The sequence below is a fragment of the Rhyacophila brunnea genome, unplaced genomic scaffold (genome assembly GCF_057557595.1).
Source record: "Rhyacophila brunnea isolate RB1 unplaced genomic scaffold, BYU_Rbru_1.0 scaffold_12, whole genome shotgun sequence".
NCBI lineage: Eukaryota > Metazoa > Arthropoda > Insecta > Trichoptera > Rhyacophilidae > Rhyacophila > Rhyacophila brunnea.
The window spans coordinates 20,432,136-20,452,856 of record NW_028232774.1 but is presented as its reverse complement, the minus strand read 5'-3'; the positions used below and the strand labels follow the sequence as shown (position 1 = coordinate 20,452,856).

Here is a 20,721-nt window from a genome sequence, read left to right as displayed (position 1 = left end):
AAGGCTTTTTGACAAACGCTTTAATTTTACCCACGTAATCTGAAATATTACGCGTGACGTCATTGATGAATATACTTTAGAATTTAGATGCAATATAAGTTTTGGTGTATTCCCTGTAGAATGCACAGAAACGCTGCAATAATCGAGAGTTCACTGCCTAATTCCACGTGCATATAATTTGGTTTACCACTCATTTTAGTGATTTATTAATTTTCCCAGTTAAACAATTTTTTTAGAAGTCTAAGCGTTTGTTATTATTGTTATTTAAAGAAAATATTTGTTTTTTGTTAAGGTTTTTAGTAGGAAGGTTTCGTTACTCATATGTAGGGTGGCGGAGATAGTCAGTATTGCCTTTGACTTTCCTACAGTTTGGATTTGATTCATGAAATCAGCACATTTTTAATTTAATTGAAAATATATATAATTTAGTTGCAAAACTCAGTAGAGTTTTCGCGAAATATCACTCGTTGATTCAGACTGACTGAGGTGCACTAGATGTCAATTATTATGGATGAATGTCTATGGAACGCCGAGAATGGATACCAAAAGTAGAAAAGATTATTTAAAAATAAATATGTTAATATGATCTATTGGGAATAACTGGAGGGAGAAACGAAGTTTGGAGTATCAAGGACGCCAAAAAACGAATTAATAATTTATAAATGGGAAAGACAGTTGTTATAAACCAAGGCTTGTAAGCCAATTTTTTGTTTATAGCTTAATGACGGTTAAGCAAGTTAGTTAAAGGTGCAAAATTACTTCTAAGTCATGTGGGAGATTATAAATTATTTTACCAAGAAATATTAGATATAAATAGTGCATAGTTGCAGAGCCATGGAAGCCAATTTTTGGTTTATATCTTAATGCCGGCCAGGTAAGAAAAGGCAATAAAATAAATGCAGTATTGCAATGCATGTTGAGTTTACATGACAAACTTTCATCTATATCATGATACAGATGAAACTACTGAAAATTAGATATGTATTAACATATATTTAATTTTATCTCATATTTCTTCACATTCAACGATTGTACCTTCTTATTTTTGTGTTCCCTGGAAGACACTAACGTTCAATTTGGGTGGCAGCGAAAAAGAAGACATACTTAAACTCAGTCATGATGTTTACAATTATTTTAGCACTAACCTCTGTTTTTATTCTTAAAGATAATTTCGCTTTTTGATGATGGATGTGTATCCAAAATGAATGCCCGTCAAACTCCGACAAACAAAATTATGACCGTCAAAATCTTATCGGTTAAGTTAGGTAGGGTTCAAAACCCCGCCCCTACGCTTGTATGTCGCATGCTGCCCTTTAGAGTATAGACAAAGCTAAAATCGATATAAAATCTATGTAAAAGCGGAACCATGTTAGGATTTTGACCCTTCGGGATTGTAATAGTCGAGATTACAACCTTAACTCACTTTGAGTTCATACGTATTTTAAAAGTAACAAATGTGCTACATCAGTGTTTCCGAACTGCAGGTCCGCAGAATTGTTCTTCCGGTCCAAAAATAGTGTTCGCTCATTTTTTTTTTTAAAAAAAAGAAGAATTTTCCATCTCTAAGTTACAAAACCGTTAAATTATTGTCCAAATTTTCGACTACCGATTCATAAAAGAAGAGTTTTTCGGCCATGCTAGTAATACAAATAAAATAGAGAAATGAAACTGTAGCCTCGATTATCAACTTTATAGAAATTCTAGAAGTTTTATTAAGTATTAAAAATATTTACGAATCGGTTTCTGATTATTTCAATTAACAAGAGAATTTCTTTTATTTTGTTAACTGTCAATTCATGATGGAACTGCATTATATTGTTGTTTTTATTTACCATTTTCAACTAAATACATTTTTTTAAAAACAATATTTATAAAACAAAATCCAAAGCGATAGAAATAATATTGGTACATAAATAATTATCCGTCCAATAATACCTTCCCAATAACAGACTAATTTAAAACTAATGAGGTTGGACATTAATATTTCATACTACGTCAGGGGCATTAAACAAATTACAAACCACAAAATATGAAACAATCTACACTTACAATAACATTAATATCTATATTATTTCTATCGCTTTGGATTTTGTTTGTTAAATATTGTTTTTAAAAAAATGTATTCAGTTGAAAATGTCCCACTGAGGCGGACGAAACCGGTCCTAATCTATTGATTAAAAGTGGAATAAGTACTACAAAAAAATGCGTTATATTAAATAAAAACAACAAAACAATAGAATTCTCATGTTATTAATTTTTTGTATTCAAAACCAGAGTGTCGTGTCTGTTATAATTAATATATGACTTAGAAACTAATAAAAAAAGTATGTACTGTGTAAGTAAATAATATTTTTTATTAATTCCGTGTTAGCGGTCCGTGTAATATTTCTCTTATTATCACCGGTCTGAATTATAAAAAGGTTGGGAAATACTGGGTTACATTACTTTAAACGTCATATTTTAAATATTGCTTGTTTTAGTTAACATAATAAAATTATTCATAAAATTTACATGAAAGTTTGCTAGCCTACTTGAGTGCCTACCTAAGGTAGACGTTATCATAGTATGTTCAAAATTACTTTGTAATCTCTACTTTAACTAAGATTATAAAGTAAGTATTAAATCGTGGTTACATTATCTACAATATCAAGTCGAGCTGAAAAAAAAATATTAAAATTCATGAGATCTTAAAATTTTACGGCACCCGTAAAATGATCTTATCGTGAGAGGGTCGGGTGAAATTTTGCATCATAATAAATTTATTCGTATTAGAAACATAATTAATAACTTACGTTAACACTGATAAATTCTAATAGGCAAGTATATGAATAAAATATCATATTAAATTATTACACAATATACCGAATATATATATATATTTTAACGATTTTTCCTAGGCTTTGACCAGTGACGTCCCGTGGGGGTAGGCAAATTGAGCGTCGTTTGGGGGCGGCAGTTACTCGAAGGGCGGCAAATCGAGGAGAATCATTTCGTCAATAGAAATAGCTACCTAAACTTGGTAATAACAAAATTATCTTTCCTTAAAAAAATCAGCTCACTGGTTGGAAACAAAATGTATTAATAAATTAACATGAAAGGTTTAACAGGAATGTATTTTTGTCGGGTTCGCAATGTGTAAGAAGCCACTGTATTACCAACGTAAAAAATCTCGCTTTTGATGAAAAAAATATTTATAAATTTAATATTGTATGTTTTAGTGGTAAGTACCTATATATTTTATTAGTAAATACCTAATGTATCCATACATCACATTTCTTAGATATTGGAGTTATGAAAGGATGATAAAAAATACTGTATAAAAAAGGAGCAGCATTTTGGCGCTGCCTATAGGCGGCATTTTGTCTAGGGACGTCACTGGCTTTGACTGCGTCTCACTGTCATATTGCTTCTTCTCATCTCGAGGAGAAACCGCCGATCAGGTCCTCATTCCAATTCTGTTAAAGTAATTTTCAATTTTGGCAAATTCCTCCTCCTTATCCACCGCCAGGGCACCTTTAAATTCGTCGACATTCTCAAAGATATCCGCAATTCGCAGCTGTACTGTCGTTCATATTGAGGGCATTGTACTGCTATATGTACAGTGTCCCCCGAAAAACTCCCATGAGGATATAAAATCTTTTACCCATTGTGCGTCGTGTTCTTAGCCTCAGTATCAGCTTAATCCGAATATATTAATATAATATTTAAATGGTTATATTTTTTATATTGAATTTATTGAAATTTGCTCACTTTATTTACACTTGCCGTAATAGACCGTTCAAACGTGCATGAATTTAATGCTGAAAGTACGTATTATCGCAACCATAACAAGAAAATGCACGTGTAAAAACGTATTATCGTCCAAATTGCAATTTTCACTTCTGAATTTTCACGCGATAGTTAGAAGTTGTGCGATATCTGCGCCTGCGTGGTAAAATAATGGTGGCGAAGCTGCCGGAAAAAATACGAACTACACCGAGTATTTTAACTTTTACCAAATTTTATAACCTATCAAATAGCACCATTCAATAAAAAAAACGCCCGAAGAATGGGATCAGCGAGACAGTCAGAACTTTTGCATGTAAACAGTTATTATCGCAAAAGTTTAATTTAAACACAATTGGTGCCAGTAAATCCATGCACGTGTACAGGCGTTATTAGTAATAATTACAAGATAAAAATAACTTTTTATATACTTACCACGTTTTTTAAGTTTCTTTTGAATCATATAAACATGACAATTCTATGTATTAATAATTTAGGACAAATAAGGCAATTGTCAACAAATCATTTTAAAATATCAATTTGAATAATTGTAATGTTTAATGTAAATAAATGTAATGTAATATTTGAAATATCATTTTGATTTCCATAGTAACGCACGTATATTTATTAATAATTTAGTTGCTAGGACCACCCCCTTAGCAACCAATAATAGTGGATTGGATTACGGATTTCTTCCGAAATAACTTTTCATACAAAACAGAATTAACTGAAAATGAATTCAATTCTACTTAAAGATGGCTAAAAGTATTAAAAGAATGCATTGGCATTGTGTTCTGATATATTTTGAAAGTTTCAAATGTCTTACTAGTCGGGAAGTTAGTTAAAAATCGATTGCAAGATTTGTCCTGGATAAACAACCACCGGAAAAACAAGAATACGAGCTAAGAAAACGTGGTAATAAAAATGGTTTTTTAAATTGCCGAAATGGTTATTTTTCTGTCCCTTCATAATTGTCATAACTTTTTGTTACCTAAATTTCTGGTCTACTGTATAATATAATCACAAATATTTTTTTAACAATACAACAGATCAGGCTGTCTATTTACTGCAGTGTAGATTGTGAAACAGTGGTTCTATGGTTTTCGTCAAAAAACCATAGAAACATACATTTTCATATTTTTATTACATAACTACTCAACAAATTTTTTTATTTGGGACTGCGCGGAAGTTTTCTCCGCACTTGAATATTTAAATGTTGGAAAATGTAAAATTGAATAATATTTGATCTATATAGTTTAGTACATATATGTATGTTTTAATCTATTGTATTATCAAAAGTAAGATAATAAATAATGCACTAGACAATATATAGGTGAGGTGTCATACCTTTGGGTGATCTCTGACCGGAACGACAACCCTGACTGCAACTTTGATTGGTTTGTCTCTGGTGATGTCGACCATTCTCCGCTCACAACCCCCTCTTGTCCCGTCCCTATCTGAAAATAAACAAATAAATATACCATAAATAAACACATCAAAATAATTTTTGATTTTAATTACTATTTTATTATATCTCTACAATACTGTGTAAATTTTGGCCACATTCGAAATATCTGTTCATGACTATCTATGATGAGCTGCGGTGTGCCAGAATAGTGACTTGTTAATTCCTAACTTCTTCTGGATTAAGTGCTTTGCAAGTGCGAACGATAGAGCTCCAAATCGTGCCTTAATTTACAGATGCTATTTTCTACTATAGCTTCTAAAATCTTAATCTTCTTAAGATCTTATTATCAGATATATCACCCCGTCTTTCATATTTTTAGTGTATGCGCAATATTATAACCTCAAGACCGTCTTTAGTCAACAGCATTAAAAAGTGATTTCCGATGGTAGTGCTAGTTATTTCTGAACTTCGAATGCAATGCGGACATGTTACCGTCCGCAGGAATTCAATTTTTTATGCATTTTTCTTTAAAATTAATTGACGTATTACAATTTTTTTTTAAATGTCAAATAATCATTTTTTTCTACAACTAGTTTCCCATATTGCATTTGAAGTACAAGCACTACGATCAAAATTCTCAGTTTAATATCACGGCCTGAATATAGCGGACCTTTTTCTGAGCCATATAATAATATATAGATATATAATTATATTACTCCATTAGATTATACCAGCTTACATTTTTAAACCAATAATTGATAATTCAGGGTCAACCGTATACCTACGATTTTTATCAGACGGAATACGAGAGCAACATATTTTTTAAATTGTATTTTACAAGCAGTAGTTATGTTACTATTTTTAATGTCATTCGCTTTCTGTTGTCATTACTGTATGAAACCAATATTGTGAGATTGGTGAATTTATAGTGAACGTAATTGAAAGCAGTATCTTTCCGGAGAACAGGTTGACAGAGTTTGCATATGAGATCAGACGATAAAGATAGAACAAAAGTCGTTAAAATCCGTTGACGAGTATTTTTACGGGTGTTTAAAAAAAGAAATATTTTAATGGGTTAATATGGACATGACAACATTATGTAGTTGCAGTTAAAATGAGAAGTAACGTTCATATAATTTTGAATAAACAAAACGTAAACGTAAACGTAAACGTACTTACTTTTTTATTTTTCAAATCAATAAGCTACTAGAAATTGGGTCGTGAAATTGTAAAAATGCATATAAATAAATTTACTTGTAATATAATATGATTTTATTGAGTTTAAAAATGGGATGTATTAACCATTCCTATTTTTATTTCCTTAAGGCACCTCAGCTGAGGCATGGTCTAAAAAGATCGTGACTAGGCGATACGCGGATTGCGGGTCGCGGGTGCAAATGACGCGAACCGAACGAAATATAATTTGTCATACAAATTCAACATGCGTCTTTTTTATGTTATGTTTATTATTATATTCGTAATAATAATAGTATATTCATTGACATGTTTTCTTTTTAAAGTACATGCGTAACGTTTTTAAGTCATCTTTACGCGATTTAAGAATATATTAATCCGACTCCATCACAAAAGAAATTGACGTGCGAACAGGTTGACTTCCTCTCCGAATGGCAACGCGCCTCAACGCGGCCGAAATTTCGTTCCACATAGTGTTGAAAATTATTTGCCGTTTCACTTATGTACGCTCTTAACCAGTTTACGTAAAGGTTGTTTTAAATGTATCACAAGGAAACCCGCATGATCTCATCGTATTCGTACACGTATAACCTGTCACAGGTATCAGAGAAAAATAAGTTTATTTCCCCATGCTCTAAGCTATAACAGAGTTTCCCATTACCGTCCCGCAGTACGCTCTTTGCACAGTAAGTGAATGATTTAAAAATGAATGCAACGAGTGCCTAAAAAGAAGACTAACACATAATTTCCACGACGAATGAGAAATTGAGTAAATCTTTGTGTTCCTAAATTTTTGACACCTCCGTGTCCTCAGCCAAATATTTATACGTTTTTCAAGTCAAATGCGAGTGCTAGTTTTTACATTGGATTGACCTACTTGAGGTTGAATATGACTACAGTATATTAATTTATTATATAATATTGAGTTCTATATACAATATACCAGTGACGAAGGCTGGAGGTAGGCTGTTAAGATCCGACATAAATAGTGCATACTAAAATTTTTCAGTCATATTTATTTGTTATCATCGTATTAAGAATACAAATTGCAGATGGTGTTGGCTAGTTTTTAAAATTCAATTAAACTTTGCCTAATCCAAACCATAGTAGATAACAGTCAAACATTCGTTTAACTATAAAATATTAAAAATTATGTATGGTTTAATGGCCTGTTACTCCACATCCGTTAGGTATTTCGGTTCCCATTATTTCTGAGTTCCCTGTGTTTAATGATAAATGCTACATTATTAAAAAGACAGTTAAATTAAAAGATTATATCTAAGTTAGACGATTTAATAAGTATATAACCATGATGTTAAGTTAACCTAATCTCTGTATATAATAATTAAACGAAAATCTAATCTTCCTACTTTGTAAGCTTTTAGCACGTTTGATGGCTGACACTAAAAATATAAAAGACATGATAGACCTACCTATCTGAGTTGAAAATCTTCAGCGAAAAATTGTGTACAACAATGACTTTATATGAGTTCATAAAAACAACGTCCGGCAATATGCGCACCTACCTGTGGCTCCGGCTGCCGTGCGCCAAAACAAATTTCCACAATACAAAGACCCGTGTGATGAGTAGTGGTGTCATCGATAGGCTGACCATATTATTTTCTCTTAGAGCAAGACATTAATATAACAAGGTATAAAAATCTTAATATTAAATTAGTCATTTCGCAAAATAAGATGGATAGGAATATCTAAAGAAAATCTGCAACATAGCCCTTATGGTGATGTAGGTACAATTTATTTAAACTAAATAACATACTACAGGTCAGTTAATCGATTTTTTTTTTAACGAAACAGTAAAACCGCCTAAACATTGTTTTAAAAAGAGTTTTATATAAAAAAAATCGGTGAGTGTACTTAGAGTTGGGTTTTGGGAATTTCCCGACGGGAATTCTCGAGAAATTTTCGAGATTTTCAATCCCGAATCTCAAGAATTGAAATTTTTAACATTTCGGGAAATCCCGGATCTCAAGAATCTTTTCTCGGAAATTCGAAATTTCTTTATGATCAAATATTAATTAAAAAAACGATTTTCTATATGAGAAAAGTGGACAGAAAACACAAAACGTTCAAAGATTGATCGGGGAATTTAACACAATTAAGCCGACGTCGACTCAAAATGAGCCCAATTTTTCCAACATCAGGGAATTTTGTGTATCAAAAGCGTACGCGATTGTCAGACGCAGCGATTGTCAGTCTGTGTTTTTAGAAATTCCATTTTAATAAGTAATGTTTTGAAATATTTTTGTTTTCCTACCTCTATTTTGTTTGTCTACTTACATAAATAAAAAAAAATATATTTTTTGGAATTTGTCTGTTTTTATAATGATTTTAGGATTTTCACATGTTTTTTTTAAATTCCATGATATCTCGAGAATTCTCGAGAATTCTTTTCTGGAAATCCCGAATCTCGAGAATTCAAAATTTCATCATTTCGGAAAATCCCGAATCTTGAGATTGACATTTTTTTGGGAAATAACCAACTCTATGTGTACTTATGTACGCGCGTTAGAAGTTATACTTCTTTGGCGTAACAAAACAAAATAAACCGTTACCTGATTCTATTATTATTACAGTGGATTAGGTTGATGAAAACGTACGTGATTCATCTGTGTCTCATATAGCACATGATAATTGTAATTTAATTATTGTATTGGACTAAAACTCATATTTTCCATACAGCGGGCGTAATCGATTCAGAAGTGCCCATGATGAATTAATAAAAAATCTAATTTAATATATTTTTTGAATTATTTAACAACTCAATATTCACAAAATTTATTTATTTATTGATATATAATTTTACTCATAAATAATACTTACATAAATATAGCCTCAAATCTTGATACACAATCTTTACAATGAAAAATAAATATACACTCCAATATAAATAAAGTTTTTTGAATATAAATTAACAGTGTAGAAATATTGGTTATGTTTACAACACGTGCTGTTTACTTGGCTGTATTGAACGACTAACTAAATGACACTATGCGCATGTACTCTTGAGACCAACATGAATATAACCATAGTAATAAATTGTGTTGCACCGGCGCGCGCAACTTCCGTCACACGCCAAACGTGTTACAACGGCACGCGCAACTTCGTCACACGTCAAAAATACACTCTGATCTATTTTCCCAAACGCGCCAAAAGAAGTGTAACTTCAAAAAGGATGGAAATGATTCCTTGTAATTATTATGAAGTTTTTAGTGTAATCAATATTTTTTTTTAAATTTTTCACAAGGTCAAATATTTTGATTATGATCCTATTGCAATGTAAGTTACTTTTTCAAACCATATTCATCTGTATGTATAATAAATACAAAAAAATGAGAAGTAAATTACCACGTTCGTTTAAAAGCATGCATTTTTTTTGACCAGCCGTAGATTTGAGTCCGCGACATTATGCCTCCATATTTGTACAATCATGGCCGCTTTACGCATTAGGCCAACATGGATGCATTGAGGTAGATCATTTATTTAAAAACGAATGAAATTTATACGAGTTTACCCTGGAAGATTAGTTAGGGTAGACTTTTAATTGTTTACACCATGGATAATAAATCATATGAAAATATTCTCTAAATCGACGTAATCACAACAAAATGAAAAACTATTGATCCATTTAAACTGGGGAGTATGGTCATCCCAGTCACGAAGGTGTCGCTCTCTTCCCTTTCCCTGCTCCGTCCAATTTGTGGTCTCCGTGAAAGGCCATTGTTGCGTCGAATGAGTTTACTTTGCCGCCAAAATGAGGCGAGGCCAAAGTTTAATGGAGAAGCAACGTGGGTTTTATACTCAACGAAGAAGCGACGATATATCTATTGATTGATTTTTCACCGAGTGTCATTACTATTTCATTGTTATATCTTTAAACCAATCTGCCAAAATATATCGACATTACCTCTTCGTTTTCGTATTTATTACTGTAGACGATTATAAATCCTCTCAACTGTATTTGTAAAATCTCTTCAGTGATCCATGTATTCCGCCGCCCATACACCTGACTGTAATAAAAGAGCCGTAGCGTCGTTTACTTTTTAAGGCGAACCTAACTAAATTATCATTTTCGCTCTCTGACGAAAAAACTCTGATTTCTCTGTGGAAATATTTTAGAGAACAGGTAACCTACAGTACTACCGTAATCTAGACTCTGTATGTTTTTCAACCGGTGGTCCGCGAATTTTTGGCGTCCAAATGCATATGCTAGAAATTCCAATAACATCTTCAAAAGCCGTACATCTGAAAATATTTGTACATCGTGTTTTTGTTGTTATGTATCAGATATATGCCTACTACAAAAAAATCTTTAAAAAAATCCGACTCTCGGTAGAACTCCAACGGCATCCACTGGATTTGCACCAATGTGTTTCATCAATTGAGTCATGTGGGTATTGTATAATTACGACAAAATTAACTTATATTCATACATCCGGAGCATTTAATGAATTTCCTAATTTTAAAAATTGGCTTTTGTATTTTAAATCAAAGTATCAATTATCTTAATTACTAACCGGTGTCAGGATCTCTCCAAATTTTAATTATAACGTACTTGCACTCTTGGTGGAACACTGGTTTTCGCGGAACATAGTTTGGGAAACCCTGGAGTAGCAGAATATCTTCTTCTAAAACTGTGTGTCATAAGTTCAAATCCCACACTAGGCAAATTCAGATATTGATATTTTTATATATTTACTGTACTCGGCCGTATAACAGTTCACCGTGAGATATATTCTTAGCATGACCGATATTAAATAATAAAATGTTTATAGATCTATCGCTGAAATCGGCAGTTTCACGCAATGTGGCTGCACACAACGGGATGGAATTTATTAGGACAGTAAAAGAAATGTTAAAATATATTCATATACTTAATGAATATTCATACATTTGCTCTAACTTAGAGACGTCATGATGGTATCATAAAAAGCCATTCAAGAATTTATTAGATCATTAATGAATGTAAAATTTTCAAGCAGGGTTGGTCCGTATGGGTTCAGGTCTAAACGTATACAAAAATAGCCAAACGTTCCACAGAATATTGAATTATTTTCCTTTGTTTTTTTCTGTGCAGAGTTTTGTTTGTATTCGAAAACTGTTTTTCAAATTTCCGTTCGTATAAATTTGCACCTGTTTGCAGCAGTTAACGAATGCATTTTTCAATTTGCATGTGATTGATGCACGTCTATACTGCCGTAGAATAATACTGCACGTCGTCGGTATGATTTAAAAAAATTCAATATCAAAGGAACAAAACGCTTGGACATAAACTATTCAAAATGTTTATTCGACTTTGCGGAAATCGGCCTTTGATAAAGTTGCTAATGGATATTAGATTTTTTTTGCACTATCTATGGGCAGAAACTTTAATTAAAAAATATTTAAACCAAATAATTTGAAGTTAACCGTGTAAAATATTATACGTTTATATCATTTTGCTGACAGGATTTTTTACATCTTCCATCATCCAGACATCTTTGGCATCAATTTTGACGTACCTATGTCGGGACCCTTAGAGTCGCGTAAGTGGTCAAGGCTGTATTCTTTGACGACTAAATGTTGTTTGTTCACCGCGTGTGTGCTACCTGTGCTCATGTATGGAGACATGGAATCTTACCAGGCTCCAAAGGTCTCTGTTGTCTTGGGAGAACATTTGGACGACCGCTTTATTTAATACTCGAGTTAGTCGTAGTATAGTCACTTACGACTGAAATAATCACGAAGATACGCTTTATGTAGCTGTGGTACAGGCCCAATGATTTCGTTGTCGTAGCTGACCCTCTTTCACCCTGCAGTGGTACTACACAAGCCATCTACGCGCTGCAGGTCTCACATAGCGGAAGGTGCGAGACGTGACGATATCACTGAAGAAATTGGGGCATGGAATGGTGAAGTAAGTAATTATGTAGGGATATTACGTATTATGTGTGAATAAATTGTATGATTCTTCATACGTACGATACGTAATTTTCTGTGTTAATTAAAATATTTTGTATTTATATATACGCAAGTATCTATATAATAAAGTTCAGTGGCGCACCCAGGATTTAATATTGGAGGGGGGGGGGGCAAGGAGGAGAATTTAAATTAGTCCCATATGCTCTTTTTCTTCTTCATATAATTATTTTTACATATTTTCACAATACACGGTGGTATATTTGTACAGTTTCTCTTAGTTTTTATTAAATTGGAGGCATAACGGCGGTTACCGTTGAGCGTGTCATTAGCGACTGGCGGATTGGAAGTGACTAACAGCGACCATGCTGGACATGTGCGCCTAGTATGCTAAAACATTACTCAAATAACTCGGCTGTGCTACCCGCTTGGTCTAGAGAGCTACAATATTTATGCCGAATTCCACTGAAAAAAAAATGTTCTTTTGACTAACACTACCACCGACTAGTGGGTGTAGTCGTTCTTTTCGACGAATGTTTGGCGCCGATTTTTGGTTTTTTAATATTGAGGCTCCAAAATATTAATTGAAAATGGACAAAAAAAGTATTAGTGCATTTAACTTATACACAAACCTACTCAACACAACACAGCCTAATTCCTCGTTTAGCGATATTTTGTCTATTGCACTCGGTATACCTATACCACGGCCCCCACATCCTGAAACTGGCCCTCATGCTAGGGTATTTGGCGGACCCCCTACCTGCCGCTAAGATTAAAGGCAGTGTGAAATACTACATTAACGTTTTTCAAATTGTGTTTTAGTTCAAATTAAGGGTACTTACTTATACAGTGAATTATTGGCGATTTTTAATACATCTACTTTAATAATGGAGCTGTCGAGTATCGACACATAATAATCAGAAAATATATTGCACAATTATATAATCTAAAATGTTCATGGTTATGAATTATAATAGCGCCGCAGGCGACTTTTTTTTACTATTAAAGCTAATTTATGATGTGTGTTTATCTCACTTATCTGGTCAACCTGATACGCCGGGCCCCCCACAGCCCAGGCCTCCAGAATATAGCCCTGTCAGCCATCTCCAGCCATGACCTACACCACTCCGGAATTCGGGTGGACGCCGATATTTTTTTTGACAGTTCCACTAAGGATTGGGTTTCTAAAAAAACCCGACATTAGTGTTTCGAAATTTTTATGTTAGGAATTAAAATCATTTTTTCGCTGTGTTTTTATCTCTCTAAGCCCAAAGTATAGTTTATTGGCTTTCAATTTCAATGTTTAAAATCATTCTGATAATTTTCATGTTTGAGAGGTGCCAGGGCCCCTTGGCCTCCCCCTGGGTGCGCCACTGATATAGTTATAGCAGAAAACATATTAATATATGGCAAGTATGTCGAAAGCGTCGATATAAAAAACTGTGAAGAAGTAAAACGTATATACGTTCAATTGTAATATCATATGATTCCATTGCGATTTTGAAGGGGAAGAATAAAATTTGTCATTTGTAATTTTATTTCCTTAATTAGTTTAAATGAAAATTGTTTTCAAATTAATCACGAGGAAGACCGCGTGAGCTCATCGTACCACTTGATTCATATTGCATCACTCACGGCCGGCCGGGGAAACAAAAGAAATATATGTGAATCCCTACGTCTGATACTGAGGGGTAGTTTACCATTACCGTCGCGTAGTACGCTCTTCGCCCAGTATGGTAATACTATTTTGATGATAAATGGAATTTTAAAATACAATAGTGTTGCTGTCCCATTAGTTACACATATACCAAAGTTTGTTTCAGTTGAAGAATGGCTATGGCAAAATAAAGTAGCTTTCTGCCAGTTTTTATATGTACTTGATAGTACGAATAGATTACAGTGTACTCGAAGTTGGACATGTCTGATCTTAGGTTTCAGTTACATTTGTTATTTTATTTAATGTAGGTATAGCAGTTAGATAATAATTAATATATCCCATTGAAGCAAATGAAGTCGATCCCGGTAATTATGAAATAATGTGTAATCGTAATTATTTCTATATTATTTCTATCGCTTTGGATTTTGTTTGATAAATATTGTTTTGAAAAAATGTATTCAGTTGAAAATGTCCCACTGAGGCGGACGAAACCGGTCCTAATCTATTGATTAAAAGTGGAATAAGTACTACAAAAAAATGCGTTTTATTAAATAAAAACAACAATACAATACAGTTCCACCATGAATTGAAATAGAAGAAAATAAATGTGTACTTAGTGTGGTTAGTGGTTATCGTTATTTCATTTATTCACCTACCTATATATGCAACTTACACTGTTTCTGGATTAACCATAATACTAAAACTAATGCTATATGCATAGATATGGTAAAGAAACTAATTTGGTGACTCTATACAAAAATGCTACTAAGTAAAATAATTTAAGCCAAGGAGGATCCTAAGAATCGATAATTTTGAACACATTGCACTACCCGCTATTTTTATTTTTTCAAATGGGACGAACCGTTCTACGACCATGCCGATGGCATGGTACAATTAATGCATTTTCAATCAACCCCTGATTCGGTCTTGGTTTTATTGAAGAACTCAGAACAATTTTTGGTGGGTTATAAGACAAAAAATTAAAACCTCAATAAAAAAAAATTACCACTAATATTGCCTGGCAACATCGACTTTATAATATATCTTTGTGACCCCTAAAACCCATTCCAATTGTCAGAATGCGTTCCGCATATTATGTATACGGAAAGTCTATGGGATCCTGCACTACACGAAGGAAATCAATAAAGCTAGTACCTGCAACAAAACCTACTGTCATGTACAAAAAAATAGGTACAATATCAAAATAACTGTAAGAATGCATAATGCGTAAGAATTTATAATAATATACAGTTGATAATGCCCCATTGAATCGAACGAATTCAATTCTGATGTAAAATACCCACCGTATATTGTGTTTTATTTTAATTATTAATATATTAATTACCTTCTCAGAAAAAATGACCGTTAATAGAATTAAAGAAATTATTATAATATATTGTGTCATTTTTTTTATATAAATAAATACAAAGGAAATTATAGTAACATCTATCGACATAACATAGAGCTAACGATTTCAGTCGATAATAGTAATCGTCACAACAACAGTTGACATAAACTGATGTTTAGGAGCAGTCGATATCGAACCTTTCAATCAAGCAGTTCACAATAATAATCTCTCAATTTAATAATCGTTTCTCGCATAGGTACTGTGTTTGTCCGTAATATACATAAAACTACCAAAATAATAAAGCCATATTAAATTCATGTAATGTTAAAATAGACACAAAACAATAACTAAATCTATTAAGTATATATCCTTACTTATATGTAAAAAAAACTAAACTTTATAGTAAGGATGTAATAGCAAATTAAAATAACGAACAACTATAAAATATTCGCTGAGAGAATTTAATGACTGACGACTACTATTTATTTAATTTGATCGTTTCCTCGTGACACGGAAGCAGCTGCAAAAAGCCAAGACCTTTACAGAATTGTATGGCCATTGAAAGGTGTTTTATGTATGTAAAGAAGTGGGCTTACTCCTGGTGTTTTCGTGTAATATGTCAATTTGTTTTGATGGTCCCAGCTTAGGCGGGAGGAGCTCATTTTTGTTTTCATCTGTTATAATATATTGAGCCAATTAATCATCTGGTGTGCTTTATACCGCGATTCTTTTGCTAGCCAAACGTAACCAGGGAGAGGGGGTTGTGAAGGTGGTTTCTTGTAAACGATCGATGAGACTTCAACGGTGATTCTTCAAATATGAAGCTAATAAATGAGTCTCCTATTAACATTAGGTATTACCAACTTGTTAGTTGTAAATAGTAGAACCATTATTTGTGACTACGAAAAAAACATAAATTAAATTATCAGCTTCGATAAAAAGTTCTCTTATCATTTCTGTTTAGAATATAATAAAATATTCTTCCATATCAGTCATTTCCAACGAGTCGATCACACTATAGGCCTATATGAATAAAATTGAGTATTCGTATTGCTTCAATTACAGCACGCCTTAGAAGTGAAGAGAAGATGTGAATCTCCGCGCTTTAAAGTGATACCCAGTTTTCTCTTACCGTTGCGCAGTAGGCTCTTTGCACAGTAGGATAATATATTGAAGATGAGTGCATTAAGTGACAACCAAACTTATCATTTTAGGGACTGATGGGAAATTGGGTATTTCCTTGTGTTGGTGAAAGACGAGAATTGTTGGTTACGTTGTGGTCCTGTACGTAAGTAACACTATAAATCTCATGCTGTGAACGTCTTAAATTCCACAATGTTTTTCAATCTGTCAAATTTTGTCGAGTAACACAGTTATCATGTCTTATTTGATTCCAAATGCATCCCACTAGAATCTCCCATTAGCATCCCATTTTATCCAATTTTAGTTATAATGGAATGCATTTGGAATCAGTTTAGACGCGTCAACTGTGGTAACAATAATTATTGCAGATAATCGCTTTGTTTATGAAATTTCTTCGAGTGATGTCCGTGTTATTATGGAGCAATAACAATAATGGAAACGTGTTATCTATAGAATAGCCCTGTAGAAGCTCTGAACGATGATAACCTCAAAATTTTTGGCAGATGTGCGTAGGTAGTTGCTAAGACCGAGAAGAGTGGAAGGAGCTACAGGGAGACCTACATTCAGCATTTGTTCGACCCCGGCTGATTATGATATGATAATATAGGTTCATGGTACTTACATTTTAATTTAAAATAAGTGTCTCTTCTCTAATATTGAGATTGTATAGTATGTAATGGTGTATCCTCTATAAATCAATGGTATAATTATTTCATTCAAACGAAATTTTAATATATTTACTTTCACAAGTCCGGTAAGATGAGAGCGTCTGAGATAACATTTGAAGGATCATTGTTTTGTTGGAAAATACAGGTAAACCAATATATATACAACCTTAGCATCGAGAAAAATATGTAGGCATGGCCTTTTCGTATAGTATTACACTCATTTTGTTATTTTACCTTTAACAGAAGCAAGATAGGAAACCGACTTTGCAAAATAAATAAATTATGAATCACTGTTTCGTTTGCTATAAAAATATAGATAATAATACATATTGTATAAATTGTACAAATCAATATAATTACTCATTTGATAGTCATTATGTTTGCATTAGTCATATACACCTATATCTATTCAATCGTATTCAGTATTTTCATATGACTTAAATAACACCAGTAGCAGTTGTATCAATACAAATTTTTCTGCGATCAGCTGAACTGAGAATCGACATTATCAACGCCGTCTTTAACATGGGGTATGGAAATTCGCAAGGAGAGCTCTCTATGAGAATGGGAATGGTTGAATAGGAATTCAGTCCAATGCGGAATATTTGGGACGTCTAGATTTACTAGGTCAGAATCAGATGCCGCCTGTTATACCTACTTGGGGACGATGCCACTCGAGTTGTGGTATTTTGTGAAGATAAAAAGTCTTATACAGAGGTTCAAGAACAAGATCATATGCTTTTGGCTAATACTGATTATGCGGTGCTATAAACTTGTCACAATAAAGCATAAAATTTTCAAAGAGCATCAATAGGGATTTTTTGACGTATCACTTCAATAAAAACGTGATAAATATGATATATCGTATTCCGAAAGTTAATAACCCCGGGATAAGAACTGTCAGCAGAATATTTTTTAACGCGAGTCGAGATGACCGCGTTAACTGGCTTAGAACGAGATGGAGTACGCCAGTACGACAATTACACATTGAGTATTGCAGCAATTTTGTAACTTAATACTAATTTGCAACACTAGCGCTACGTTTTCCGCATCAACTCAACACCATAGATACGCAGGCACGACGCTCCACACGAGTCCACACGAAGTTGGCCGAGTTCTGAAAAAAAGAGACTCGGTTCACACAACATGGGTACCAACTGAAATATTCGCGTATTATTATTGTGTTTCCAATTAGTGTGGATAACCACATTGCTTACAGAATTGCCCCAAGTGATATTTATGTTATTTTGTATCAAAAAAATAAATAACGGAAACGTATTAGAATAGTGGTTTTGAAACAAAGAAGTTATTTTTGTTAATCCAGTCATATTAATTAATTCCTTTACGTTGAGTTACGTTACGTTTACGTTCCGGTTTTAAATGCATTTTCGTACTATTCCCACTCAAATTTTCAATCATTCACGTACCTACCTATCTTAAGTGTTATCAAATTCCGTCAATAATGGCAACCATATTTTATATTTTAAATCAAGGAATAATATGACCATGAGAATTTTAATTTATACGATTTTAATATAGTTTTATAACGTCAAAATTTTCATTTGTAAAGTAAAGATATTTCATTTTAAATTTCGAGAATAATTTTGTGAATCCGCGTTTTATATCAAAACCTCACGGAATGTAAAATCAGATATGTATTATAAATACCTCTTACCGTAATCCACTAACCATCTGCCACGAAGTCTTAAGGGTTGAAGAATGAACTGGTGACCCCGCTATTCATTCTCTTCCATAACCCCCCCCGGCCCTGTTAAGATATGCGACAGGTAAGGGGGAATCTATTCATCACTTTAAAAATATATTTAGACAAAAGGCGAGAAGAAAAAACTCGATCTTATCGTAGACTTTAGACTGATACAGTTTACTTAGAATATAGGTACCTATCTCTACCTATAGAATATTTGCTAGCTTTCGTAGGCTATCAGTCAGTGGTGAAGAATCGATACTGATTACTCAGAAATAATTTAATAACAAGAATTTAAACATAATAAATTCGTATAATGCAATTGCTATGAATAAAACTTACAAGTCCAAGCTACATTTCACGTGGATATTGATTAGACTATTTTAGCTATACCACGTGCCGTTAGATATTTGAGGAGGTAGTAGCTTTTACAGTACGTACTAGTGAAAAACGTATGATGAATATTTTATCGAAGTTATTAATGACCATTAGAGAGCGAACTATTAATTTAAAACATGTTCAAACACGGAGGCAATCACAATTTAAATGTAACAGTTAATGTAACTATTTTAGGAAAATAAGTTTTTAAAAATACTTTTTAGGACTAAGAAATCATCTGCCACACCGAAGAATGATTGACGTACTGTACGACAACATTATTTAGGCGACAACAGGAAGTCGCCCGTGTCACTTATAGAATATTTCTCAGTGTTGTCATTTTTTGAGAAAACAAATCCCGCGAAATTAGGTTTTTAATTTATAACAATTCTATTCTCAGTAAGTAATTAATTTATAAATCTAATTATTGTTTGATAAGTATCAATAGAAAAATAATTTCACCTCATTACTATTATATTAGGTTAATTAATACAGCGTAATTATTGAATTTGTAAGGAAATCTATCATTGAACCCACATTAACTGATAATATTGCTGCGTATTTATGAATTAAATAATTAGGATAACACAAATTATGACTAAATAAGTAGAAGTGAAAGATATAACATATTCAATATTATATTGATGACCTAATCACATTTTTTTATAATTTACAAATGACGTCTTTTATATCGTATTTTTAGTAAAATTGTTGTAGAAACACATACCTACTGTGAAAATAATTTTCTATAAATTAAATTTTATCCACCTAACATTATAAACTTTAAAACAATATGTACCTACTTATCGGTTTAAAAATACAAGAGGACAACTAATTAACTAACCGTAAATACAAATAAGATTAAAATAATTTATAACATCATATGTACGGTCGTCAACACAACTTTTAAAAGTACATTTCCAAGGACACGACATTAAAAATTGATTAAACCAATCATCATGTGAGGTATTCTACACCAGACATATTGGCTTCATCATCACTCGATACTAATTTATTCACTTTCACTACTGCTATCAAAATTGACACTAAAAACTAAACTTTGGTCACTCATAGTCTCACAACATCTATCTTTTATCATATAATCCTCTTCCAAATGTATTGTGTGTTCACATTGTTTTTTCCAATCGTCCGGTGTTATCGTTCCAAAAGCATCTTCTGTTAGCCTATGCATGTCAGCTGCTCGGCAATCAACATTATTACTTGCAATTCTTCTTTTCACAAGTGACCACATACATTCTATTGGGTTAAGATCACGGTGGTATGGTGGTAGACGAACTACTGTTGAGCCTTTTTCTTTGATCAACTCGTCGAATAAATACTTTGGTGGTGGTTTATTTCTATCAATTATTTCTTTTAATTTAGTTTTAACCATATTTTCTTCGAATATAATATTATTTTCTTTCAGCCATTCTTTCATAACGCTTTTTTTATTGGCCATAGTTGGTGGTTTATTTATTTTAACGCTATGGTAAGGGGAATTATCGATAACTATTATAGAATTTGTGGGAATGTTTGGAA

The 20,721-nt window shown here is 32.7% G+C and overlaps 1 protein-coding gene across 1 annotated transcript in view; it reads right to left on the bottom strand.

The window, feature by feature from the left end:
- LOC147077888 (uncharacterized) overlaps window positions 1-20,721 on the bottom strand; it is a 525,490-nt gene that overhangs the window by 182,943 nt on the left and 321,826 nt on the right. Inside the window, exon 2 of the mRNA XM_085940151.1 lies at window positions 5,113-5,222. Coding sequence (XP_085796277.1) covers window positions 5,113-5,222 — 110 coding nt within the window. The remainder of the gene's footprint in view (window positions 1-5,112; window positions 5,223-20,721) is intronic.